At 38.5% G+C, this 27,866-nt stretch overlaps 3 protein-coding genes across 7 annotated transcripts; all 3 read right to left on the bottom strand.

Annotated features, from left to right (window-relative positions):
- Window positions 1-9: 9 nt before the first annotated feature.
- LOC113683933 (HEAT repeat-containing protein 4) lies at window positions 10-13,043 on the bottom strand. The gene is made up of 13 exons (XM_027201222.2): window positions 12,769-13,043; window positions 8,950-10,175; window positions 8,283-8,394; window positions 7,624-7,794; window positions 6,900-7,060; window positions 6,307-6,498; window positions 5,801-5,905; window positions 4,935-5,033; window positions 4,073-4,144; window positions 3,575-3,670; window positions 2,917-3,019; window positions 1,617-1,806; window positions 10-1,059 (listed from the first exon to the last, which is right to left on the bottom strand). Exons 1-13 carry the CDS (start codon window positions 12,815-12,817, stop codon window positions 231-233), a joined length of 3,405 nt encoding a protein of 1,134 aa, XP_027057023.2. The 5' UTR covers window positions 12,818-13,043; the 3' UTR covers window positions 10-230.
- A 92-nt stretch (window positions 13,044-13,135) lies between these two features.
- LOC149050335 (uncharacterized) lies at window positions 13,136-18,763 on the bottom strand. Of its 2 annotated transcripts, none has more exons than XM_089197369.1 (4): window positions 18,570-18,763; window positions 16,795-17,127; window positions 15,204-15,533; window positions 13,136-14,274 (listed from the first exon to the last, which is right to left on the bottom strand). In XM_089197369.1, the coding sequence occupies exons 1-4, from the start codon at window positions 18,625-18,627 to the stop codon at window positions 14,036-14,038; spliced, it is 960 nt and encodes a 319-aa protein (XP_089053495.1). In that variant the 5' UTR covers window positions 18,628-18,763; the 3' UTR covers window positions 13,136-14,035. The 2 variants fall into 2 exon arrangements, with proteins under 2 accessions (XP_089053495.1, XP_089053494.1); XM_089197368.1 differs by lacking the exon at window positions 18,570-18,763 and adding an exon at window positions 17,332-17,558.
- A 1,960-nt stretch (window positions 18,764-20,723) lies between these two features.
- Window positions 20,724-27,747, bottom strand: LOC113683926 (uncharacterized). Of its 4 annotated transcripts, none has more exons than XR_016183941.1 (6): window positions 27,308-27,469; window positions 25,681-25,728; window positions 24,095-24,433; window positions 21,880-22,197; window positions 21,386-21,717; window positions 20,724-21,125 (listed from the first exon to the last, which is right to left on the bottom strand). XR_016183941.1 is itself a non-coding variant. In XM_089197367.1 (5 exons), the coding sequence occupies exons 1-5, from the start codon at window positions 27,339-27,341 to the stop codon at window positions 21,458-21,460; spliced, it is 999 nt and encodes a 332-aa protein (XP_089053493.1). In that variant the 5' UTR covers window positions 27,342-27,747; the 3' UTR covers window positions 20,724-21,457. The 4 variants fall into 4 exon arrangements, 2 of the variants coding, with proteins under 2 accessions (XP_089053493.1, XP_089053492.1); XR_016183940.1 differs by lacking the exon at window positions 27,308-27,469 and adding an exon at window positions 26,417-26,702 and having other exon boundaries at window positions 20,988-21,125; XM_089197367.1 differs by having other exon boundaries at window positions 20,724-21,717; window positions 27,308-27,747.
- Between the last annotated feature and the right edge of the window lie 119 nt (window positions 27,748-27,866).

The raw sequence follows: 27,866 nt of genomic DNA, 5'->3' as shown, positions 1-27,866 counted from the left end.
CACTCAGCATCGCTTTATAATGTTATAATAAATCATTCATCATTCTATTTACATCTGTTATAACATATACATTAACATGAACAATCGGTTGACGTAAAAAATAATATTCTTTGCACTAGAGAATCTGGGGATCACCAGCGTGGAACACTGCAAGTTTGAACAAGATAAGAAACTGTCATTACAAAACTTAATTCAATCGTCGTTATATCGTTAGTCCATGAGGTCAGAATTCAGCCCCGGGACGGTACAGGACCTGTATTAGATTCTATGCCTCCTTCAGATCGGTACTCATTTGACGAAGTAACGTTATGTTCACTGATTTCGTCGGCAAGGTTAAGAAGTTCGGGATCGTCCTTATTTGATTCGAGCTCAAAAAATGTGTCGCCATCTTGGTCGCCATTTCCATCCTGGAGAGCCGAAGGCAAAGCACTTTCAACTCCTCGATCATCCGAAAATTCGACCTTCGACGGTGAAGTGACACTAGCGATGGTAGCACCTCCGTCGACCGATTGAATCCCCTTCTCGATTTGAAAATCTCTCTCGTTTTTTATATCAGTGTCTTCCTCTCGCACTTCATCCTGGTCTGTCTCGCTTCCAGACTCCCCTTCGTCCAGAGAACTCTCGGACAACTCGTCCCATGTCTCCAAGTTCATGTCCACGCTGTTCTCAGATGATGTACTGTTTAAATCCAACGGCAAAAATGAGCGCCTCATGACTAGATCACCAGGGGTTGGTGCTCGGGACATTCTCTCTCGCGCTTGATAACCAGCTAGTATTGGATCCCATCCTCGCGAGGAATCGCTGGTCGCCCGTGACACCGCTCGTGAACCTTGTTTCGTGGCGCGTGACGCTACACGCGTGGGAAGTCCTTCTACATTGTCAGTGGTGAACAAACGTTTGTAGTCGCTAGTGTATTCAGCTGAGTGATCTTCGTGTAAAATGTGCGCGACAATGGCGTCTTTGCGACATAATCGCCTGACCTCTTTTCTGATGGCTTCCACCATTTCTAGGTCTCCAGTTGGTTCCACACCCAATGATTCCAATGTGATGATCGCCTCTCTGAAAATAAGGAAGATAACAGGAATTTTAAAATCTGAATGCCTGAGATTTTCTCTGAGTATAAGGATCGCACAAAACCCCAATTGTGGACCTCGTGTTGCGTACAAGAGTCAGAATTTCTCTAGTAGCACTCATCCAGATATTAGCAGTCTTAAAACGAGTTTGCTTCACAAGGACAAATACACATACAAATAAAATAAAACAAACAAATAAAACTGTTGCAAATCGTAACGCAAAAAAGGTTTTCATTTGATGAGGAGTGCCATCTACCAGCTTTGCCGCTCAAAAACATTTTATGGACAAAGAAACTGAATCTTCAAGCAGAGTCTCTCAAAATCAGAGCAAATCCAAGCAGTAAGCATCAAGATAAGATGTAATTCCCTATTTTTATCTTATGTGCGGCATTTCCATAGAGTGTTTTTTCTTATTATTGTCCTTTTCAGTAGATTTACTCTAAGATATAGCTGCAGTAAAAACACTTCCGTTTGGCGGTTACTACAAGTAACTGTCTGGGTTTAACATTTATAATCCAGCGCAGATCACAAACACTTTCTCACCTCTTTACAATTTCTTCGGTCTCAACAACAAGGCGATCTTGAAGGACGTTAAGCAACCGCTCATCTCTCAAGCCCAGCACTGCTACAGCGTTACAGGCCTCGGCGCGTACAGCGGCAACCTTCTCATAACGAATGGCCCACAACAGAACCTCGATAAGCTTTTCATCGACCACTCCAATAGACCCCAAGGCTAAGTAAGACAAAAGGGATCAATATCAGTATCTGGGCAACTACCCACTATCCCTCCCCTAACTCAACAACAGTCAATGGACAACAAGTTAAGGTTAATGTTGGGTTAGGGGAGGGGTAGGTGGGCAGTTGCCCAGATACTGATATTGATCCGACCAAAGAAAGGCGAGGGCAAGACTGTGAGTTCGGACTGTCTCAAGCCCTCTAAGACACACATAAGCCTACCTTCACTTCAACCAATTGACCCCTAAGAGTGACTAGCATCTAATTTCTCCCTACATTACGCCCCTGATTCATACATTAAGGTCACGAGAATGAAAGAAATAATCGCCAGCTAAAGAAGCTTTTGATTGTTGAACAAATTCTCCTTGTCAGCACCTTAGGAAATGCATAGAGAACAGCATAGAGAATGTGCATACTGACGTTAAGATGTCTTAGGTTCACACAATGAAATTAAGAGCTCATTGTCAGAGGCGTTTACACCTGTAATTTATGTTACCTTGCCGTGTCAAAATAAAATATTATTTATAAAAACATTCTCTCGTATTCACTGATAAACCCAAACAAAAATAACCATTGACAAAAAGAAATTACGAGGACTGAAGTTTGAAAAGAATGGATCTCATTCTATGTACTGAAAACAAAGAGGATGCAACGACCGATTCTAACTGACCCTTCACTCCCAAGATCTAATGGGTAATTCTCCTTGCTGTTTGCCATACAATTCATACGATGTTTATTTGGAGAATTCGTTATTGGATCAAGTAATAATCCCCTTATTGATACGTTTCATTTTCCTCATCGCCTGTCCGCTTAATATGGTATTGATATTGTAAGGAGTAAGTGTTTGAACCACCAATGATCTATACTCTTTAGGAACCTGCTGAGCAAAAGGCAAAAAAATCTCGCCAAGCAATAGGATACGAGAGTTTGTGAACCACTTTACACTCTTGCTGGAAGTTCTTAACTTCGAGATCTTGGATAAAAGGGCAGATAATGCTATCCAACGGATACGGAAGTGTTAACAAAACGTGCTGCGCTATTCCAGATAGCGATTTAAGTATGGGATAGCGTTATTCAGCCTTCGAACAACTGGGGTCTGATTTCTAACCTTTTATTGTATGTGCTTTGACTTTCCAGCTATTGTCGTCACTCGCCAAACGAAGCAGTGAAGTTAGTACACCCTTATCTGTGATATTCAGCTTACCGGCGGCCTGAAGAGCAAAAGATCCAATGGACACATACAACTTTACAGTCACATAGCAAGTTCACTACGAAACTTGAGTACCAGGAGAATCTTAAGAGACCTACTACAGGTGTACATGCACAATGAAAGTTAGGGGGTCTTTGCTCAGGATAATCGAAACCGAGTTACATCGCAATAAACTCAACCAAATCAAGGAACCAAGAAGGATAACATGTGACTATTAATTTTAACGTGAACACTACACTCTCATTCTTTCTACTAGTATTGTGCCCATCAAGTCAAATGAAACAAAACTGGCCTCACTAGGTATTCCCTTAAAAACCTGCAGCTGGAGAAAAAACTGGATTTTCATCAGTAGCAAATCCACGAGATGGCTTGTCTTCCACAGCTGCTCATATTAAATTTTCACTGCAAGTCGTCTCCATAAATCTGACTCTACAAATAGGTTTTTTTTTTTTCATAAAGCTGACACGTTAAAGGAAACAACCTAGAACACTTGCAGAGAGATAAAGTACCCTACAGCTTCAATTAGGGAACTTTAAGTCTCTCACGTATCACATACCATAGCAGCTTCGATTCTAACAGATACATATTCACTCTTAAAGCACTCCTGTAAGGCTGGCAAAAGACGGGCCGTCATTATGCCGAGGTTCGACAACTGCGAGAGAAATAACACAACATGTAATGGAACACGCAAATAAAGCCTTTTTCAATCGTGAGAAGTGAAACAAAAACCAAAGTACAGGGTGTACACAACTGTCAGAATATAGAGAAGTATCTGAAGAAGCTTATGAAAACTAAAAGTAAGCAAATGTGACACGCAAATGAACAAGTCGCGATTGGTTTTCGAACAATTTTCAATTGAGCGTTGAAAGTAGTCTAGGATTGCTTTTGATTTGCCCTTAACACTAATACCAGTAACAATTGGAGTCAAAGTGAAATAAATTTACCAGGTGAAAGATAAATTTTGCTTCGAATTACACAGATTAATTCGATTAAATGCCGCTGTTATCAACAATCCAAACACCCCTACTAAAACGATATGAAGGCAAGTTGCTACCTTTTTCAAAGCGTCCACTTTAATCCGCTCGTTTCCGGTGAGTATTCTTTCACGCAGTGCATCATGGACAAGCTGTTGTGCAAAAAGGAAAACAGTTACAGATTTCATCAGCCCCAAATGAAAAATAACATTCTGAGTCGTGCCTCCAACGAAACGCAGTGGAAACCAACTTTCCAGCACAGTTAACGAGAGAACTATCTCAGACGATAATTCAAAGCCCATTCTTGTTCAAAGCAACTTATGTTTCGACATCATGGGCTCAAAGATATGGGAAAAATACTCTTTGCCTGCATTACAAAATAAATCAGAAAATTAGAAACAGTTAGTTTCAAACACGCATTCCCTCATGGAAATCTCAAACTGGGTCTAGTGTCTGTTCGACATTGCCTCTCGTGAGTTGATTTCAGATACTGCAGGTCTTGGAAGTATCATAAGGTGATCTCTCTCAATCATACAGCGTTGGCATTTTAGAGGGACAACGGATAAGTATACCTACAAGAAGATTCAGGGCCATCGTAGAATAAAACAGCCAATATCTTGACAAATTATCACGTGATATTCTTGGGATCTCCTGAGAAATCGTCTCACTAGGAACGCGCTTGGCGAAATGATATCTTGAATGACGTCTTTTTACCAACAGTCCATTTACACGTACATGTACTCTTTAAAACAAATCGATTACGGACACAATGGAAAGTTTGGCGATTACAGAGAACTTTTTTCGTGCCCATGAACTACGCTAAGACGGTTTTGGAGAAATAAAGTTAGCGGGGTATGCGCTTGGCTGGATTTCTGTCCTCGTTCTATGTTTCAAATCGCTCGGCCACCTCCAAACATCATGCAAAGCTTACATTACGTGTACCTTGCCATTTCCAGTTCTCCCGAGAGCCTGTGCAGCGGCTGAGCGAACATCTTTGTTCCAGTCATTCCACATCAGATAAGACAGCTTCTGAGTCATATCCTACCAACGAAATTACAGTAGCAATGATTTTATGTTCCGTTTAACAAAGGAAATTAATCTGAATGACACCCTGAACAGGCACCTACTAATTACAGGGTGTCTTTATGGTACATTTTGCTTTATTCATGCCGCGGTTAATTTTGTAGGAGCAGGAAATATCTGAATATCATCCGTTTTCCTACAAATTAAGCTCAAGACAAACAACAAGTAAGCATACCAAGGAACGTAATGCCCAAAATACAACTTCTCGAAAATGAGGCTAAAATTTACAGACTTCTAGTAATAGACTATAACAACTTTCTTCTTGAGTTTGCAGATTCCTGATGGCATCTACAGTACCGCTCAGATATACGTTGACCGAAAAACGCACACAAACGCACTACATATATTAATGATATGCATGTGCATCAGCCGTGAATGTTTCCTAGAGAGCTACTCATCAAAAGCACATGTACTTGAGACGTTTTACGGTGCAACTCAGAAAAACGTGAACACTTTGCTTTGATATTGACATACCATTTGTGTATCTACTAAATACTATAAAGGTCATGAAACGCAAGCGAACCTGAACCACAAACAAATTACCCTTGGCGTTCGCGGTCTCCTGTTTGCATGATTAGCGCTTCCCTAGAAACAAAATCACAATCCCAAAAATATTTGTGGTGTTCGTAGTTTCTGAGTTTTCCACTAACATCAGAAATTTTAAATCTATAAACCGCTATAAGAAACCATAAGTTTGTAGATCAACTAATTTAAGCACAGCAAACCTTATTAACTCCTCCCTTTAGTTTCGGAATAACAGCACAAGCTGTTACACGGTCTTTCCAGCTATTGCTGTTTAGCAATTCTGCAATTAATGACTGAACAACATCCTTCAAAAAGGAAAGAAAAAAAAAGATCTACATGTTATTTACTTCAAGGGTTGTTCGGAGAACAAAGCAATATGTATACAGTTTATAGTTTTTATCAAATAAAATGGTTAAGTTACAATTTCTCTCTCACGTATACGCAAGTAAATATATGAATAGTCACAGGACCCACAGTTTAGTCTAATACACGTACTATATGCGTTTTACTCGGAAGTTTTAGATCGCTTATCTTTAAGCTGAATAGCACATACAGTACTCTTTTCAGCTCTACCAGATTTATTATTAAAATAGGTACTCCTTCTTCATAACATTTTAATGACTTACAGAAAACACAAAATTTATCCAACAGAATTTGAAGTTTCATAACTAAACGTCTTTACACCAATTATACTCTGAAAACTCACCGACTGCTGACTCAGCTTTGCTAACAAAGTTCCTGCCTTTTCTGTTCTCACAGCGTTATCAGCATGCAGGTGATTCACAAGTTCAACAATGATTTTATCTGTGATTACTCCACTCAGCGCTAAGCACTGTGTCGCTGCCCACTTTTCAGGGGGGCCTCCATGCTCCATGGCCCATAAAAGAATGGATTTAGCCTGATAAGTGATTTATAAGATTTCAATGAATAACAAAATGATCCTCATACAAATGTAGGTAAATTGACAACAACCACAGGGTTCTTATATTAAATTATCAGACACTATCAACAGCAGACGTTTCAATCACGCCATAACATTGACTGCATACCGATGTGGTGCGGGTAATCTGCCGGGCAGCTGGTGCATGTAAAAAGCTGTACCCTCTAAAGTGAAAGCGCATGGATAAAACTTTTATCCTATGGGTGCATGTATCTCTCAAGAGTGAGCAATGTCTGTAGTTATAATGACACCATCTTCTATCTTGTCTACTCAAGAATTACATGTATTATTTAATCAAGATCTGATGCCTCTCCAACCCAAGGGTAATCATTCATTGTTTATAGGTAAAGGGTATTTACCTTGTCACTGGGTCTGTTCAGTGAATACAGTGTAATAGAAGCAGCAACCTTGACTTGCGAGTTTCTGTCGTCTAACAGCTTTGTGATAGTCTCTATGAGTTCAGGTTCCAACACTGCTTCCAACGGTGGGCTTGGTGTCTTTGACTTGTCCAGAACAATCCCTACACAACAAAGAAGAGAAAATATGTCAATGAAATAAACATTATTTTGTATCATTCCTAAGATTCTCCTTCCCAATTTGTAGTATGTGTTATTTTGCACAAGTCTAAATGTTGCAACCTTTCTGCATTTATGTAATTGATAAAAAACTTTGAAAGAACTTAGTTGGCACTTACACCCTGGTACACGCAATTACGAACCTTGTTTCATTTTTTTAGTTCAAACTGGTTGGTTGGTTCAAGTAGGTTAATCCAAATTTTTAAAATTTTAATGACGTTATATATGTTTTTTCGCACTTACGAAAAAAAGTGGACTTTGGATTTTAGTTGAATTGGACTTGTATGTTTCCTTTGGTATTTAAAAGTGGTTTTCTAATTGATTTTACAGATTTTGAGGGCTATCAAAACCATCAGAACACCAAAAAAAATTTAATATTCTTAGATTTTTGAACTTGGTAAAGGTGTAGCAGTAGATGCTGGTTATTACAGCATCCCTGTGAGACAACACATCCAAAATTTCCACACAGGGGTTGGGACAGCTACACATACATGTAAGGTATGCTTACCTAGATGGTGCTTGTCCTTTTTGATCTGTCGCAGTTCAGCGGCCTTACTGCACGCTGACACTGCTGCCAGTCTAACATGGTCATTGATGTCATTCATAGCCTTGATCAGCTCATCTGTGCCACATTTTTGCCAACGACGTTCTAGAAACCACTTGGATCTCCACTCCTCCACTGGAAAAGAAAAAAAAAACAACATACATGTATAAGGACAAAAGTATTTTATTAAATTGTCACTACGGATTGTGCATCTCTAGTGTTCTGATTGGTTCTCAGTTATCAGCTCATATTTCAGATTTTGATGACACATCCTCTGAAGATCAATGTTGAAGATGTACAATTAATAACATTAAAAAATCAGGTTAAATGTAGATCATATGGTTAGATTTAGAGAAACAATTTGCTATTAAAAAACCTCTTTTATGACCTACATAAAACATGCACACTTCCGCATACTTTTTGGAGAACCCAATCACCTTGATTGTGCATGCATCATCAACTGTGCAATTTCTGGAGGTCTTAAAATGATACAACCCAGAAACCACATTTGCACACCGCGGGCAACACTCTATATCCTTCCTTTGAAACTTAATCTGTAGAATCCAAACTACATGTAATTGTTATATGTTTCAACAAATTTAAAAACAACTTCTGTTTCTTACCAATCTTGACCACATTTGAGTCATCGCGTATCTTTTTCTTTTCCCTGTAAGCATTACTCAAGGCTTTTACATCAACATTGGAGTCTTTCATGACAGGCACATAATTATCATCCTGAAGAATATACAAAAATTTGAAGCAGAATATTTGAGTTTTCATTGGGTTAAATTTATACCCAAACAAAAATTAATAGGTATATCTTTCAGATTAAAATAACTCCAGAAGAATGAAAATATTATAATTTTACCCTTTCTCCCACGAGTGACCAAGACAGAATTTCTCCTTACTATATCAATACAATATCAAACAGACAGTGTTGAGAATAAAGAAAAATAATAATTAGGGGATCATTAGTTGATCCAAAACAAAATCCTCCAAAACTAACATAAAAAGAATTATATGGCAGACTGAGTAAGGATAATTACTAAATGATATCTTGGGTGAAAGCATCGACAAAATAAAATATTGAGACATTGACTCACTGACATCAACAGGAGAGCAGTTAATAATTTATGTGGCCTGTTTAAAACTTTTCACACTAGTTTGACTTTTCTGTTCCTTTGTGTCAGATTATTAGATAAGATGAATACAAGACAATGGATTACATGTATATAAGGAAACTGCTTAATTCTAAACTTAGAAGACATTTGAACCACAACAGTCATATACCTGTACAACTACTGGTAGTTCCTGCCATCGTTGTAACCCTTTCACCAACTTTTTGGGTTTCTGTTGTGATCTCACTTTTTTCTTTCCAGATGTTCTCTCACTGGAATACCAAACCTTGGATTCCTTGGGATAATTTTCCTGCAATTGCTTCTTGAATTTGAGTTTCTCGTTGGTATCAAGCACAATATAACTGGATTCTGAAGGTTTTTTGGAAGGAACAGGTTGTGCACCACCAAGCAATTCCTGCTGAAATATGTTCTCACTTTCGAGTTTCTTGCTCCCTACAGAAGAAGGAAGAGTGAAAGAGGGAGTGTAATGAATTTCTAGGGCTTGCTGTGACTTTTTTGCTTTTGGCTCTTTCTTTGCTGAGGTCTGTGTTCTCTCGTCTGCATCTGGTGCCATTGAATTGTCTGATGCTACATGTAGCTCGTCTTCTTTTTCCTTGATCCTTTTTTCAAAAAAGCTTTTAAGTCTATCCTTGTCATTCCCTGATGACTGTTCATTTATAATCCACTGAGCTGTTGATTTGCTCAAGCAAGCCAGGACAAATTCATCCCATTCATGCTTTGATGGTTGTTTTGATGCCAATTTATCTGTAGACGATAGTGATCCTTTCACATTAGATGTTGCTGAAATGAGCTTTCCTTTATCAGTAACACATGACGCTGGTGTTGTTTTTGATCGTCTTAAGGGTTTAAGTTTCCTGGGTCCCTTCAAGTGGCACAAAGCATGCTTTCTTACAGCGCCGCGTGGGTCATGTCGTCCAACAACTCCAACAATGTTTCCTTTAGCATGGCTTAACCCTCCAGTTCTGAATAAAACATTCAACTCATCCTCCTTATAAGGTAATGTATGGGGTGCACGATCATGTAACACATCTTCGTTAAAGGCTAGCCCTGAGCTAATTTTCTTCAAATAGGATTTGCTTATGTCCTTGCTACTTTTGTCAGTAACAGGGTGAAACTGAGAAAACACATCTGCAAGTTTTGTTAGAGGCTGTCCCTTAGTTGATACCTTGGGCTGCTGAGGGATTGAGAGCTGTGGTGCTAGTGGAGTTGAAGAGCTATAAGCTAGTCTTGAGGGATATTCTTCAGAAAATGGAGGTGTGCTAATTCTGCTAACATTGAGTCCAGTTTCATCTCTTCCTACATAAGGAATCTGAACCCCTGATGCCACAGCAAAGAATTCTGCTCCATGTGCTTTGGTTGGGGACACACTGCCTGCAACTGAAAGAAAAACTCTTATTTTAACCCTTTGATTCCTAAGATAGACTAGCATCTAATTTCTCCTTACAATATCATCCCTGAATCAAACATTAAGGACACAAGAATAAAGGAAATGATCAATCAACTTTATGAGACTCTCAATAATGTTAAACAAATAGAAAACAGTTTGGAGAATAATTATGCATACTGTCATTAGTGTGTTAGGGGTAAATGCACTATGCTCAAAAGCTGTACTGAGCAAAACCTGGTTGTCTAGCATCATTTTATAATAGTATTAGGACTGAGTTATGTCTAATTCAATCTGCCATTATTTTAATAATTAGTATAATCAGTTGACCCTCATGTTTGAGTCAGTGATTTGTTTAACCCTTCAACTCCCAAGATCTCATTAGTAATTCTCCTTACTATCTCCTATACAGTTCTTGTGATGTTAGTTTGGAGGATTTAATATTGGATCATCTTATAATCCCCTAACTGATATTTTTCTTATTCTCATCACTTGTCTGCTTGATATTGTTTTGATACTGTAAGGAGAAATTCTTTCTTGGTCACTTATGAGAGTTAAAGGGTTAACATGAGTATGATTGAAAACAGAATTAAACAGCACTTAAGGTCTTGTTAACTCTAACTCAAAACTATAACAAATTTGAGAAACTATAAATACCCAATATCTATATCATGAAAATAAGTAAAAAACATAGGACTTTATTCCTGAGGAAAATAAACCCTACATACACTGGTCTAAATACACTGAAGCAGCAAGTACAATACACATACTAATCAAAACTATAACAAAATCCTTAAACATGAATGGTTATCACCTGCCCAATTGGAGCACTAATAAGATGGTGTATGTGTAATTTGTAATTGTATAGTGTAATAGGACAGTTAAAGGGACAATTAACACCTCATGCCTAGGTAAGAGGACAGAACACACCATGTGCACATGCTGTTCTCTTAAATCTTGCAGAGTTAACAATTTTTTTTAATGAAAATGTATAACCGATGTCTAGTTGCTTTCTCAAATTTTGTCATAGTTTTGATTAATTGGTAACAGGACTTTGTGTTGTCCAATTCTGTCTATATAATCATACTGTCTCATGATTAACAAATTGGACAACCGCAAAGTGTGAGTCCAATTTTGTTAATCACTCATATGAGTACAGACTGAATTGGACTCCACTTCATCCTAATATCATCATTAATCAAAACTATAACAAAACTCTCAGACATGATTGGTTATCATCAGCCTGATTTGAGCCCTAACAGGACAATGTCCATGTACAGTGTACTTATGAAGCTTGTAATTGCATGGACAGTGTTTGCTTTATGTGTGTAAGTCAACAACAAGCATCATTTTCACACTCTGTTGTGACTTTCTTTGTTGAGGAAACTAATGTATTTTTAATAAAGTATGACAAATGGCTAGTTTGTTCCACAACTTTTTTTGTATAGTTTTGATCTATTGGTTTCAGGACTTTGTTTTGTTCCCTTCTGTCTATAATCATAATGGTAATTAAAAAATCACTTGTATGATTAGGTACAGATCAAATTAGACTCCATTCAGTCCTATTACCATTACTTTTGGAGCTACTTTTAGTCAATTATGCCTAAAAATTTTGTTACTGTTATTTTGTTTGATTATTATCATATATCTTTCTTAAACAAGACACTAATCTCATTTCTCATTCAGCTATTTAATGACTCCCCTCTACCCCAAACCAAGGTTGCACTTTGTTGACAGTAACTACACAACAATTAATAATATTATGAAGGAAGACTGGTATTCTGTCACAGTGTGGTAAACTGTAAATATGACTCGATACTGCACTACACGCATATCCTGACTTCTCTCACAGATTCATAAGTGTAGCATAGCTAATTGCTACACTTATGAATTATGGTACGAGATCTTTAGCAGTCAGCCAGTTGACATCAATAGATCAACCAACAACAAAACTGAAACCACAGTTATTAACCATAATTATCGGTAATCACAAAACACCGGAACGTGGAACGAGCATAAAGGATGTGCTGCTAATTATTAATTTGTAATCGTACAATATGTAAACAGAGTCGCCAGGTATAACAATCTTGTGGTATTTGTACATGTAGTTTCAGACTTAATCTTTTCGAAGTTTAGAGTATTTTGCAGTTAGTTTAGTTTCGTTTAATGAGGTTTCGTCTTCTAAAAACTGTCTAGCACAGTAGCTTAAGGCAACAGAGGCACGTATGTCGTATCCGTTAACTCGAGTCACAAAGCATACAACATTTGAGGCTTAAAATTGTAAAACTAAGAAATAGCTCCTACATAATGGCAGAAATGATAACTGTCTAGGTTAGTGAAATTCTTATAGTTCGCATTAATGTGAAGAATTTCTCATCCCCTAAAATCAGTCAACACTGCATGTGATAGATTTATCTGTAATTATCTGCAATTGCGGCGAAATTATAAACCACAACCTTGAACAACAAAATAGAAAACTCCATGTAATACACAAAAGCTCACAGGTAATGCATGTTTTAACGCTTAAAGATACAAGAATGCTTCTACCATTAAAACAAACCGTATCACTAAACTAAAATTGGGTACCTGTGTTGTAAGGAGTCGAAAAGCCACCGGGTGTTGTGACATTCGCCATTTTGTCCGTTCTCTCTATTCCTTGTTGCTAAGCAACACAACGCATCTATCCTTTTGTAGAGCAGATTTTAGAGCGAATTACAGCTGTAGGGATTTTTTAAAATCTTTTTTTTTATTTTCAAAATCAGTTTTCCCACTTACCTGAAAATATCAGTAACAATTTGGAGAAACTGTTAAATCCGGAGAGACACGAACAACAACTCACTTACCGGTATGTCTTATTTATGCCGTCACGCATCAGCATACACGTACATGGAAGACTAGCCACCCCCTGCCTCGTTTAAAATTGCTTGCAAAGGCGGGAAAAAAAACACTGCAATTCGGTGCATAAATATTTTATTCCAATTTCTTGACATTTTAAAATCATGGTATGTTGCTAATGTTAATATTTGGTGCTTTATTCGTGGCCGTGTTACATTTCTTCGACTTACTCATATTACGATAGTTTTCAAGATGGTCTACAAGTGTTTGGTGAAGGAATGGAGAAATGGAGAAAATGGTTGCCGTGTGAACTTTAATATATTAAATTTCCATACATTATTTCAATTACAATTGGCGGAAGTAAAAAGGCTGAACCAAAGCGTATACATCGTTTACAACAATTACACCCTCTTACACATTGCTATCCAATTACCGTTCGCTTTTCGTATAGATTATATATTAAACACTATAATAACATTGAGTGCTCTTCCACAAGATAAATAATTTTAAAATACCGCTGAGCCTGCGACTATTTGCTTAAAAATTTTTTGTCTGAAAGCGTATTCCTCAAGTAATGCAACAGCACAATACCCAGAGGAAAGGGTAAACTAACCTGACCGCACTACTACTCACAGAGAAAATTAATGATCGTAATGATATTTTACAGGGAGTTAAAAAATACCAAAATTTCAATAAATACAGCAATAAAAGTGGTCAAACATAAGACTGACCGACCTAGAATGACTTAATATTCCCGCGAAACGCTTAAATAATCCGAAACTTCCATGATGCCACGCGAACCCTTCGACGTGTCATTAGAATATTAATTTCTGACTAATTCGTTACTATGTCACTTAAAAGTCAGACATTGCATTTATGCTGGGAAGGTGTTATGTTCACCGTGCCGATCTCCTTCGATGCATGAAGCACAAAATAGCCACCACCACGCTTAACATGCGCAGATGCTGTTTCCGCTGGTCTCCTTCGACGCACGAAGCACAAAATAGCCACTACCATGCTAAACCTGCGCAGATGCTGTTTCCGCTGACCTCTTTCGACGAATAACCAAATAACGAAATAAACAAATAACCGCTATCAAAACAAGAAAGGCAGGAATCAGGATCATTATCAACAGATTTCCATCTGTCGTTGAGGCACTGCTCCTTGTTGGAGAGGCAACGTGTTTAACAGGGGAGTGGTTCGTCCTGTTTGATCCTGTAGTTGAGGGCAGTGTCGATGGTGGTACACCTGTAGACCCTGAAATTGTAAGATAATGAGGTAAACTCAGTGAACGATCATAAAATGTGATGTTAGACATTTTTCCCTTGTGCGGTGTAACTGAGTTAGCTAGTTTGTTGTTCATGTTAAAAGGACTGTACGCCAATCGCGTACTATTAATGTGACAAGGCATTTCCCAGGATGAAACCGAGCCCTTGTGCCAGCAGGCTGCTAGACAAGTAGCAGAGTTTTGAGCTAGAATGGAAGTTGGCTCAAATTCTTGCTATAACATTAAAACTTTTGCATGGATCGAACTAAGTTGTAGTCTGAGTGATATAGAAAACACGGATATACTGCCTGCAGCGCGCGAAAATGCAAGTGACCAGATGGTTTCAGTATGCAGCTAATTGGTTGAAAAGGTGGCACAAGATCTCTTGACCAATCACAGAGCGTAGCGGGGCCAACTCCTTGTAATCCCGAATTATCATCACTTTGTCGGGTAATTTGGTGCATTTTGCTGCCTGAAACAGAGATTTTGGCGGGCTAAGTTGTATTTAAGCCCGCTCGCACGCTTGCTTAATTATTGGTACTGCTTCGTTGTCAATTCTTTCAGTTTTATTATCTCAATGCCTTCAAAAGTAATAAAAATAGTAATATAATTTATGTTCTTGGGCGTCAAATGTTTTGGGCCCTTCACGAGGTCATTTTAGTCCCCTCCCCTTTCCCCCGCCACCCCAAGCGGCTCAAGTCGGGAAATGGCTCTGAGTCAGACCCAGGCCCAAAACATATCATGATGCCCGCAAACATAAACTCCATTGTTGTTTTATTTTCGACACTCAGTCGAAAGTTGCTCGATAAGGGCATCAACGATGGAGTCTAAGGTAAATTCGAAGGATTCCAGAGGAAAGAAGTCTGCGCTAAAGATTAATTGGTACTGTCCATCAATCAAAAGTTAGAACAACAATTACCTGATTTACTGTACACAAAGATCTTGATGGAGTACACTCGTGTCGTTCCCATGCTTCCTCTGACATTCCCAGTTCTCAAGTCAACCTTGATATTAAACTTTAATCCATCGTCACTCTCCATGACTTCCGAGAGAATTAGCGCCCCTCGCTTTACTTGTAATCGGTTCAAGAAATCGCCGCCATTCTCTTTAATGCAATCGCCAGTGTCACAGTAGGCAAGCTTGCTGCCGTCAGAATTTTCAATGAAAATGCTTTTGACATTTTCCCATGGTAACATATCTTGGAACACTTTCGTAAGGTTCAAATCTGTCCCTTTCTCAGCCGTGATACCTTAAAAAGAAAAGGAAAATGTTTCTTTTAAATGGGAGCAAGACAATGTGTGTATCGGTGTCTGGCCAGAAGGCTTGTGATTATTCCAAGGTTTTGGCCGCAATTTACTTCATTTTTTAAGTCAAACAAGTCTAGTCACCGTTAGGCTTCAACTCTCAGAAGAGATTTACACGCAACTTCACCCCAAAATATCCATACATTACTCAGTAAACAGGTAATAAGAATACTCAAATTTATCAGGTACAAGTTGTTCTTTTGATTGAACACAAAATTATCCTAACTTATTGACAAGGAAATGTATGACAGCTAGAAGGGAGAATTTACGATCAGATCTTGGGAGTTACAGGTTTGCATGCTTTTTTTCTCCTTACATAAGCTTATTGATTGTGCTGTTTTTGAATCAAAATATAAGGGTCTTAATTGACAGCTGTGGTGACAGTTGTACAACAGTCACTTGTTGTCATCACATATACATTGTCGCGGAATAATCGAAACTTGCGTTTATGATAAGCTGGACTCTTCGCACATTTTGATGGCTTCTCATTGAAGATGTAGTGGAGCAGTGAGGCAGCATTTTGCCTCTTTTTTAAATGAATAAAAGAGCGGAGATTCCGTGCTAACATGTAGCAAGAATATTAGTGACTTTTTTGGTCTTATCACCTTTGGACGCCATCTGTGATTTATTTTTAAACATCAGTGATACACTCGGCTGCACCTCGTACGTGTGCCACTTTTTTGTTTTTGCTTCATTTTGACGTCATCTGAAATCTGTTACTAAGCTAACGCTTGGCAACATAAAATCTATTTATGTTATAGTCTTTACATGATAACAAAGCAAAAATATTGTTAATGGTAGCATGTTCTATGCGTCTTTCCTCCAAAAGAGGAAGACAAAAACATATCGGAAACGAAATTAGAAGCGTGAGCGAGAAGTCAGCAAAATGTATATATAGAAATCGTTCATGAGCAGCTTGAAGCAATGAACCGAAAAATGACAATAAGGTATTGGGCCGTGAAACGGCTGTTAAATCAAAAGAGTATAATATTTTGGTTAAATAATCGAGTGTTGTGAGAATCATTCAAAATGTCAAGGGTTATTCAGCTAATCATATAATACTAAACAGACGCACAGCCACATGAGATCTATTTGTAAACAAGGTAGACCTTGAATACGATGATTAGCATCAAGGAAGGTCATTCGTAACATTGAAAGAATATACAGTATAACTTTTCTCGCGAGAAGCAGTAAAGCTGAACTTACACTCAATAAAGTTGATCTTCACTTCTTTATAAGCCACAGAATCTTTATAGTGGACTTCACACAGCAATCGGCTGTGTTTGTTTGTGTTGTCCTTTGCCGACGCTTTCATTGTCACTGCCACCATTGAGACGTTCTCCACAGTGATGCCGTTTGACAACAATTTTTCCTTGATCAAACACCCTTGCCGTTTTCCACAGTACGAGAAACAACTCCATTGCTTTTCTTCCGCATTATAAACCTTCCATTCGACCTCATGAACTCCATTTGGCTTCAGTAAAGTCCCACATGTTAAAGTTTCAGGCTTCTTGAAGCAAACGTCAACTGTTATGGTTCCTAGAGGCAAAGAAAGCCACACCATAAACAAAAATTAAGAATCTGTCCAATTATTTTCTCTTGCTGGAACCTAACAATGACTAAAAATACTAACAAAGAGTTTTATGTGGCTCAATTAACAGATCGAGCATCAGAATGCGAAATCAGAGCTCTATGGGTTCCCATTCCTCGCCTGGAAGTCAGAATTTAATGACAAAGGCTTACCTTGGTGCTTTGACGCTGTGTTATACCAACAAGAAAGGACGTTATAAAATAATTCAAATAGTACGCGCGCTCTGATTGGCCATAAAACCATTTTACATGAGCTTATGTAAACACGGTTTTCGTTCCTCTTTCATTAGTTATTTTATAAAAGAAATGTAAAATGGTTTCCGTGTTTACATAGCCTGATGTAAACACTTGGGAGGTTGGGAGAACACTCGATAAGCTGGAAACCACTCCGCTTCGCGTCATGGTTTCCCACGCTTATCGCGTGTTCTCCAACCTCCCGCGTTTTTACATTAGGCTATGTAAACACGGAAACCATTTTAAATTTATTCATTATCTCATTTTCCGGAAGACCAACCTTGTCACTAGAGCACTTTCCATTTCAGCCTAGGTTTGTGGATTTCGACATTTTTCTCAACGCAAAAAAATGTTTATTTTTCAAAGTTCAATGATCGTCTAATACTCCAAAAGGCGGGATTCTAACCATTCAATATTTAACGCTGATAGATTTCGAATCTTTTCTTAGCACAAAAGACTGTTTATTTTTTTTTAATTAAGTTTTCTAAAAGACAAAGACGGGATTTTAACTGATTAATATTTAACGATTCGCAAATACATAATACCAAGAACCGTATATGCATAAATGCAACAACTCAAAAATATCATTTTACCTCAAGAATATGCCTTGGTCGGGGTGTGAAAAACTGTAAGCATATGTCATAACAGTCTATGATCAACCAATTAGTAAGTGTGTATCTTCTTTCATTCTATTTGTCCATCTTTCGATTATTCTTGTTCATTATTGTTTCGCATGGCCGTTGATGTCAAGATAATCGTGCGCAATCATGAAAAGTCAAATATATTTCTTCCAATCTCAGGTTATCCCTTTTATTGAGGAAAGGCAGGCATACATATTAATGCGTTATCAAAAAATGCCATTAAGTATAATTTTCTTTTTTTCAACTGCGAGAAGAAATCGAAACCTACATTCGCAAACATGAACTTCGCTAGACGGCGATCATGATTTCGCGGCTCTGGCACCATAAATTACCAATGCGCTAGGCAAAACGACAATGATAAAACAATGGAGGCGGAGTGCTGCTTCAGTAGAAGAGTGATAACTTGAATAGGGCAATTGATCCTTGTGCAGGAGGGGGAGATGAAGGCATAATCAAGTTCCTGATACTGTGATCTAAATATACTTCCCTTGTAATGAATTATGAAGTGATACTTACGTCTGAAGACGGTTAGGATTAATATCATCCACACGCAACTTTTATCAGGATCATTCATGTCTGAAGAATTTCGAATAACTTTGCTAACCGACCAGCACTTTATTTTTAACTGAAGATTCTGACTTGGTTCTTCTGTTATATACAGCGCTCAAAGGAACATCAAACCCCTTCCTAATCGAAAATGAATTTGAAAGCGGAATTGAGAAGTCAGCAAAAAGTATATAAAGAAATTATTCCTTAGCCGAAGGTGAACGTGTACAAAGAAAAAAGAAAAATTATAAAGTCTATATAACAAGGCAATAAACTACATGACATTCTTCTTATTTTGACAAAAGGTAAAACAACCATAGGTAATCAGCTACATTTTTCGACATATGCTCAGGCAGTGTTTTTGATTTCCTTATATTCCCGATATCGTTTTCATTTTCCCAAGGTTAAGCATTTGTTGACGTATCTCAGGCAGTGTTTTTGATTTCGTAATATTCCCGATATCGTTTTCATTTTCCAAAAAGGTAAAAAAACCAGAGGATATTAGCTACATTTTCAACATATCCTCAGGCAGTAATTTTGATATCCTAATATTCTCGATACCGTTTTCATTTTTACAAAAGGTAAAACAACCAGCGTTGACTGGCTACATTTTTCGACATAATTTGCTCAAGCAGTGTGTTTGATTTCACAAAAATCACTCACTCGTAAATTTATACGTAGGAAATAATGTTCGAGTCACAGGGATTTTATCTTGGTCCATATGTTGTGTTAAAGAAAGTGTATATAAACACGGTACTCAAGAGCTAATATCAGCATGCATCAGACAAACGGCAGCAAGTCACTCAAAACTTTCATAGTTTGTAGCCCAATATGTCCTGATAATTGTGGTGTAGTTTTTTTGTGAAAATGTATTTTAGTTTTCGAGAAATTATTTTTTTCGTTCGACCGCTCAAATATGCAAATGTAACAAATATACTTGAATTAGATCAAAACCGATACCGCATGCAAAACTGTCAAAGCCAATACATTTTCACATCCCAGTTATTAAAACTCTGATCGATCTGATACAGTGGTGACAAGTGGAGCATACTGAGTAAACTACTCTAATTTTATTACAGGATTTATGAATGCCATGGACTTAGCATTCGTATCTTCTAGTATCTGCTTAAATTAACAGCTGCTCTCTCGAGGACCTCGAGCGTGCTCTCTGCGGACTCAGCAGCTGGTAATGGAGCCTAGTCAAATTAAGGAAATTCGCACAAAAGTCCTCTAAAGGATTGCAATTTTGCAGTCGCAAAAAGCTATAGCTCTGGAAAGTTTCATTGAAAATCCCTAATCTAACATTTCCATTTGCGAACTAAGACCTGAAAGTTTGGATATTCTATTGGAATGTTGAATCAATCAGTCACATGTGGCCTGTAACTTGGTCACCAACTTCGAGGTGGTGTTGATAAAGAAACCCTGGCAATGTTCCATGCTTTGCCGTACCCTACTTGTAGCCGTACCCTCCCCCTCCCCCAATGTCGGTCTATCTTCTTTTCTGGCTTAACCTATCAGTCTTTTAGCCCTATAACTTCCAAGATCTGATTGTTTATTCTCCTATAAGACAACTTAACAATGTTTTGGGAATGAGTTACGAGGATTTGGTGTTAAATCAAGACAACAACTTCTACCTGATAACTTTGAGTATTCTCAGTACCTCTGCTGAATGATGCATGGATATAATAGGGAGAAGTTACATATTGATCACTCTCAAGAGTTAAAGGGTTAAAAAAAAGGACGGAAAGAGCATAAGGAGAGCAGTCATTCTTCATTGCCTGAGGGGGGGAGGGGATCAAAAGATTTTGAGGAGTATCACATGGTTTTCAGGGGGAGCGGAAGGGGATCAGTTGTCGCCAATAGAGTATGAGGGAGGTATAGAAAATTGACAGGCATAAAAATTTTACAGAGCTTTTTGAGGGATCAGGTAAATTTTACCGTTAAACAGTCAAACTCCTCCGACCCCCATCCTCTCCCCCCTTCGTAAATATTGACCGGTTTTGTCACACTTCTAGATATGTAACAAAGCACACCTTTAGTTGTATTTTCAGAACACACCTTTCCAGACGCACAAACTTACAACATATACATACATTCACATAATTATTTACACAAAACACCAGCAGTGGTCCACAAATGGTTCATTGATCTTTTGAAAACAATTTATATACAACAGTTTAAATAACTATTCCGGATAACTTCACAAAATTTTGACTTGTACTTCTTTGAGAAAGCAATGATCATTCTTAGAACATTTTAGAAGAAAGTCAATATCTCCATTGTAAAACACTATTGATTACAGCTTGTCTAACACTCATGTATGTTTACCCAACTGCTTTGCACACTTCCGTTACTTCGAAACGTGCGGGGCAAAACATTGTTCATTAACAAAACGTCTTAGGCTAGACAAACAAAGCAAAACCATTAAATTTGGAGAAGTGTGAGTGTGGAACCAACAACATCAAATTGTTCATGTTTCCATTTGAAACTCAACATTGCCTTTGAGTGTTAAGTTGAAGAGAAGATCTGGTGACGGAAAACATGAAACCATTCAGTAAAATTTTTAGAGAAATTTAAGTTGATATCTTAAGCGACGATTGCTGGGCGTCGCCGTCCTTACTGCTCAAGGCTCCCAATGGAGTCAGATGCTAAATAAGGAACCAGTCCTCCAACAAGGGCTATGTGGTCCCGTCCTCTTCTCTCCCTCCCATCCCACCTAAAATTTTGATTGAGACCTTAGGTAGGGTAGGAAGGGAAAGAGATGACAGGGACAATACACAACGAACCTCTTCATCTGGCATACATTTCTCGCCCGAGGGCTTAACTGTGGACCTATGCGCCAGGTTCTTTTTAAGGCTTCACGGTCCATTCCATCTAAGACGCCACCAAATAAAAATTACAGGAACCAAAACTGCAAGAAAAATGGTAACTATTGCACGAACAATGCGTTGGGTTGCAGATGCTGCGGCGCTCTTGGATGGAGATCCTACAATGCTCTTGGTTGGATGGCCGGCAAAGCTCTCAGATGGAGATCCCGTAGGTCCGGAAGAGGGGGAACCCGGGCTGGAATTGGCTGTTCCTGTGATGGGCAAGGCAGTGGGTGTAAGACTATTTCGGCCTGCAAGAAAACAAATTAAAGGGGTAAAACCGAGAGTGGAAGAACCCAGTCTTGATGGGTGCCTATTTGAGAATGATCCTTATAGCAGTAGCATGACGCTAATAGTGTAATAGTGCTTGTCAATAATACGCATCTTAACATTCAATAAAGTGAATCGATTACCTTGAGAACTGTTGACGAGGACTTTTATGGTGTAAAGACGCGTTGACGTAGCCGAGACTGTCTTCGCCTTCATCCTAAGACCGCTATCACTTTCCTCAATTCCAGTCAGGAACAGTGACCCACTTTGGACTGTCGTTCTGTTCCAGAGAACAGAAAGCGGACCGCTCTTGTTTCTTGCGCAAACTTTGCTTTTACAATAGGCAAACTCGATTCCTTCAATGTCGAAGAGGCGAACGTCGTCAACTTCCTTCCAAGGTATTACGCTTTCTAAGAACTTAGACAGGTTCACTTCACCATCTGTTTTGTGAGCAGTGATGCCTTGAAAAAGATGAAAAATGGAAGATAAAAGGTAAGCGCGAATATTTTATTCTCAACAACAAATGTTACTAGAAACCAGCTTTCTTGAACCACGCTATCCTGAACTATTTATTCCTGTGGTACGAAAGAAACGACACGGAGCGGCAATAAAATTGTATGATTAAAAACTCTTAACTCTTGCATGGGGGTATGCTACCATGTAGCCTCAATGAAAGTTATTTCAGTTAATTCACGTCGGTCTATCTTCTTTCCTGGCTTAACCTATCAGTCTTTAAACCCTTTAACTCACAAGATCTGATTGTTTATTCTCCCCTCTTGCTGCTACACATTACCTTGGGAATGAGTTACGAGAATTTGGTGTTAAATGAAGATAACAACTTCTACCTGATAAAGGGGTAGGTTTCTAAAGAAACTGTGGTGCTGCGTCGGTGGGAGTGTATAACAGGTAATTTAGTGTTAACAACTGAGTTGAAAACGTAAATTAGCCACCGTAAAGGGCAAAAAAGCTGACGTTTCGAGCGTTAGCCCTTCGCCAGAGCGATTATCGAAGGGTTAACGCTTGAAACGTCAACTTTTTTACCCTTTAAGGTGGATAATTTACTTTTTCAACTCAGTTAACACTAAATTAACTTCTACCTGATAAGTTTGAGTATTCTCAATACCTCTATGCTGGTTAATGTATCGATATTATAGGGAGATCAGTTACACGGTTAATCACTTCTGGTCATTGCGCAGAATGCCGCGACATATCCGCAACTTTTAAGGACTCACCAGCGATAAATTTGAAACTGGATTGGCGGAACGCGCGCCACACAATAGAGAAAATGGCCCGAAAATCACGAGAGGGGTGCATGTTTTTCTTGTTTTCCCTAAAATCGCTTTGAATAAACCACTTGTACCATATGGATTTCGAAGAAGAGACATTATAGGGGCCCCCTGTACCTTCTTTGTTGTTGCTTTAGGACGTCCAGAAGACATATCAAAACGGGTATAAAAACTCACTTTTTTTACATATTGCTAGAATGGGAAACAGCCCTTTGCCTACTTATGGACGTAATTCTGTGAAAGAAACTGTTGCTGTTTTACCATACGGTGATTTTAATTTGATTGTTAGGGAAACCTTATGGAAAATTGTGGGAGATTGCATAGAGTGGAAGTTATATTAAACCGTGATTTTCTGGAAATGTCTCCCATTGCCTCGGCTTTTCCGCTAGCTTTGTCTTCCATGGGCTCCAGGGGGGCCCCTTTTTAAAACTTCCGCGGGTATGTTAATTTTCTCTAGCTCCGCCTCCTCTAACAATGCGGCACACGATCGGTTATTTGTGCTGAAGTTGATCAAGAGGCGCTAAAATAAACAGTTTACAACAGCTGTAAAAAAGGAATTAAAGATGAATTGTAGAAGAACGACAAATTAAACAGTTGAGCATCGAAACTAACCAATGCCGGTAGTTTAAGGGTAAAAAACCAATGCCGGCAGTTTATGGTTTGAAAAAAAAAATAACCAGAAAGAGTCGAAGTTATAGGAGAAGCGGGGGGGGGGAGAGGGGGTTGGAAGTTTTTTAGGGAATATTACATGGTTTTCAGGGGAAGCAGAGGGGGATCAGCTGTCGTCAATAGAGTATAGGGGGGGGGGGGTATAGAAAGTTGACTGCCTATTAACTGCCGATGAGGCTGAGGGGGGGGGGGGCATATGAATTTTACAAAGCCTTATGGGAGATCAGGTAAATTTTACTGTTACACAACCAAAATTCTCCGACCCCCATCCTCTCCCCCCTTCGTAAATATTAACCGATCCTTACGATGATGTTTTAGATATATACACATATATCTTTAGTGTTGTTACATGGTACGCTGCCTTGTTATCTCAAAAGCATAAAATCACAGGTGTTCAACTTACAATAAACAAAGTTGATTGTCACTTCGTGGGGTAGGGGCGTGTGACCCTCGAATTCAACTCTACAGCGTAATCGGCTCTGATTGTCTGTACTGGTCTTTGATGATACTTGTAGAGTTATGGTGGCTTTCACGACTTGCAAAACTTGGATTCCATTAGATAACAGTGCTCTCTTAATTTCACACCTCATTTCCCTGTTACAGTATCCGAACAAAGCCCAATGACTCCTTCTCGGGTCATATGCTTTCCACTGGACAAAGTCAACTGTTCCATATGCCCCTTTAAGAATCTCGCAGGTTACGTTGAAGGGAGTATCATAACAAAACTCCTTTGTTTCAGTTCCTGAAGGTAACAGAAATTATATCAGTTTTAAAAAAACGTTCCAACGCGAAGAGGATAAAGAAAATTGACCTCGTTTATTTGCCACAGTCTCAGGTACAATAGCGATAGATAATGCAATTTTCAAGGTTTCGATTTACCCTCTACATCCTAACATCAGCGGATATATTCTCCATACTGTTCCCGATATATTTTCAAGTTTCTGAAGGAGAAGTTGTTTAACAATCAAGAGCTAATTTGGTTGATGACTGTTTCCTGTATTTTCGTGACCTTAATGTTTGATTCAGGAGTTATATTTTGAGGGTTAAGAGGGTTAATGCTGATATGAGATTATAATGATAGGGATGAAGATTGAATACGACCAATTATATTTAATGACCACATGCGTCATCGACTTCTTCTCTTAAGCGACCACTTTGTGATCCCTTTGTTTGTCAGTCAGATACTGTTCCAAAACCTCTTTCTTAAGCGACCACTATTTAAGTATTTTGAGCGTCCGCACCCGCTTTAGTGAACAGAAATTTGAAATAATTATTTTGTTTTCGTGTCACCGATGAGTGACCATCCACAAGATGGGGTTAAATCTTTGCGCCGCTTAAAAGAAATTTAATATGCAACATCCCAATCGTGTGACAATGTGATTAGAAGTGTTTATTGATAGAATGATTTTAAGGCTTAATGAGGAACATATGTCGAATAGCAAACATTATTGTCACAAAATAATATTAGTAAAAAAAACAAGAATTAATGGCACTAGGCGCCGTTCTGAAGAGTTTCAGCTCACTTGGGATAAGGTTTTTCAGAGGGACTTTGATTTTGTTTATTTGCATCAATTTGACTAATAAGATATGATGATGTGATGATCTGCGGAATTAATCAGTCTGCGGCTCGCTGGTTTTGTTTTGATTTTTCTTTTTTTCCTTTTTTCTACGATAAGGGTGGTCGATCGAGAGAGAGTTGATCATACTTAGCAAGTTCGCAAGTCAGGTATTACACCCGATCATTAGTGAAGGCGTTACGTGGCATGTACTCCGACCTTTAATTATTTAGAGCCATTGCTCTGGTACAATATCCGACGAAATTGAAGGGAAAGCCCCTTGTTTATGAAATTTAAGGAGATCTTTGCAATTAGAAGTCGGCTGTGATCTAACACGGAACATCCATTAGAAGTAATAGAAAGCGGATAGTTTTAAAGCGGAAGTGGGTCATTTAAAGTATAAGCGAAAATAATTTAAATAAACAAGGCTCACCATTAGTACGGATGGATTCATGTAGAAGTGCACTGATGAACGCCATACCTAGAAATGGGTCAATTCAGAACATGAAAATTAATGAATTATGACAACGAAGTCTGAAATTTGCAAATCAGCTGGGGTATGCATAGCCTCTGAGTTATGAAGCATGACTGAGAAAGTTCGTAGTGATAGCTAGTTTATAAGGATGTTTCCATAGCTGCATTAGCAAAAGCAAAAAGAAAGAATCCAATTTATTACGACAACCAACCAACCTTTAAGCTGTCTTTATAAGGAGCCTTTTTCTAAGAACGTTCAGGCTTAGATTAATCAAAGTTTTAAGAACCTAATGAGAACACCCCTAGGCTTTGAGTCAGTTAAGAACGGCTCACGTTTTGATGAGAAGTGCAAATAAGGGTAAAAGAAATGTAAAGCTGTAGTCTAACACGACAATGAACTCGAATACTTGGGGACACTTTTTAACATCAACTATGTTCTGGGTCAATACAATAAAGAACAACTTAGTTTATAGTCGAACTTATTGTGGTCACGTCCGAATTGATTTATCTATAGCTCGTTTCATGGATCTTGAGCACAAAAATGAAATTTGATAACAGTGTCATCCGTCGCTTACGCCAGCGATAGCACCCAATTTGAGGGGAACCCTCCAGTGTCTAATTCACTTCGTAAAGACTTCATATGTGTTTTTGCGTGTCTTCATGGATAAAATAAACAAGCTAAAAGACTGACTTACCAAATAATACATCAGCGGTGCCGTAAGACTGCGCCTTGGTGCGCCACCGCATTCTTTCACAGGCAATTTGTATTAGAAGTATTGAGATCAACAGTGATTAAGAATACGGTGCGTGCGAGTTAAACTTGCCTTTAAGCTTTGAGATGAAAGCGAAACTGAAAATTTTCCTTTAACTTCGTCATCATCTAGCAGTATTGTGATGGTGACACATTTAGGGCTCGAAAGATGCAAATATGCTCGGTATAACTTCCTGTTAAACGCGGAATCGTGTTTTCCGTGACTGACTGATTTCTAAGTATAGAAAATGACCTCTCAGAACTGGGGTGCGAGCTATACATTAGCGATTTGTAACACCTTTGACAAATCTAGTTTTAATTATGTATAGAAAAAAAGACTACAGACTCATTGCGATCTCAAATGCTATGCTCGATCTTATAGCCCTAAATTACCTGACAGTTTTCCAATACACACGGTTAGAATAAACTTAACTTTCCACCAGAAAACTGATCGCTAAAATTAGAAATATAACAGTTGAAGTGCTAAGGACTAAATACACCGGTAGTCAATTGACTGATAATATGTTTTCCACATATGGTTATTCTTCCACCGGAGTGCGATGGAATCTGATGGTCAAGAATAGAATCTAGTGTTTTCCAACGGAATGTTCGATTTTCTGATGGTGAAATACTTAGGAAAAAATCCTGTTTAGGTTATGTGGCAGGCTTCCAAAAATGTATGAAGCATATTTCACACATACTGCACTCGTTTGCGCTTCTATTCTCAACATAGGAGACCTAAAGCAAACACAGCTGTGATACCACTTAAAACGTTGACTGTAACATAAAATTAATATTTTTTTTAGGAATTACCCGAATGCTTTGATATTTTTACCTTCTCTAAGGGCGCCAGTTCTCCTCTTCAGCATAACGCGTGAAGGCAGTGTTGAATTCCAAATAAAAACGTGAATAATTTGCCGTCATTGTTCCAGTCCTCACACAACTTTTAATTTTAACCCCTTATATTGTTGTTTTGCAGAGCACCTTGTACACGAATAAACTTTGCTCCGTACGTGGCACGTGGCACGTGCAGGGCAATTACGTGCAGGGCACTCACATCCTTATTGTTATTGCAGCCAAAGTTTTCCCACGGTCCTCCATGTAAATTGCAAAGATCGAGCGCATTTTCAACTTGAGTATCTTAACCATAGCCACTCACCTCGAATGTCACGCGAACGCCGCCACTCTCTGATGACAGAACAAACGGGCATAGTTAGAATTTGAATTGAGATAGGTTTTTAGTACACTCGCCTAACAGATTCAGCGGGCCGTTCTGTGCGGGGAAACCTGTGAAATTCAAACACTTCTTTTATCACCAAATGTCCCATTTAATCAACAGCAATTGTTATCAACCTTCCTGAGAAATGAGATACCGTGTTAAAACGTGCCAACGG

Source organism: Pocillopora damicornis, chromosome 2 (assembly GCF_964200805.1).
Source record: "Pocillopora damicornis chromosome 2, jaPocDami1.2, whole genome shotgun sequence".
Taxonomy (NCBI): domain Eukaryota; kingdom Metazoa; phylum Cnidaria; class Anthozoa; order Scleractinia; family Pocilloporidae; genus Pocillopora; species Pocillopora damicornis.
This window is presented reverse-complemented; position numbering and strand designations above follow the sequence as displayed.

Excerpts from the sequence above, each read along its gene's own strand:
- LOC113683933 (XM_027201222.2), bottom strand. The coding sequence starts at position 12,817 with ATGGCGAATGTCACAACACCCGGTGGCTTTTCGACTCCTTACAACACA. Across the intron at positions 7,795-8,282 it reads CTCAAATGTGGTCAAGATTG|TGGAGGAGTGGAGATCCAAG; the intron begins GTAAGAAACAGA and ends TTTCTTTTCCAG. Across the intron at positions 5,906-6,306 it reads CAAAGCTGAGTCAGCAGTCG|GATGTTGTTCAGTCATTAAT; the intron begins GTGAGTTTTCAG and ends TCCTTTTTGAAG.
- LOC149050335 (XM_089197368.1), bottom strand. The coding sequence starts at position 17,422 with ATGGTTTTATGGCCAATCAGAGCGCGCGTACTATTTGAATTATTTTAT. Across the intron at positions 17,128-17,331 it reads CACAGCGTCAAAGCACCAAG|GAACCATAACAGTTGACGTT; the intron begins GTAAGCCTTTGT and ends CTTTGCCTCTAG. Across the intron at positions 14,275-15,203 it reads CTTTGTGTACAGTAAATCAG|GGTCTACAGGTGTACCACCA; the intron begins GTAATTGTTGTT and ends TTACAATTTCAG.
- LOC113683926 (XM_089197366.1), bottom strand. The coding sequence starts at position 26,468 with ATGCGGTGGCGCACCAAGGCGCAGTCTTACGGCACCGCTGATGTATTA. Across the intron at positions 25,729-26,416 it reads CACCGCTGATGTATTATTTG|GTATGGCGTTCATCAGTGCA; the intron begins GTAAGTCAGTCT and ends ACCCATTTCTAG. Across the intron at positions 21,718-21,879 it reads CCTCGTCAACAGTTCTCAAG|GCCGAAATAGTCTTACACCC; the intron begins GTAATCGATTCA and ends GTTTTCTTGCAG.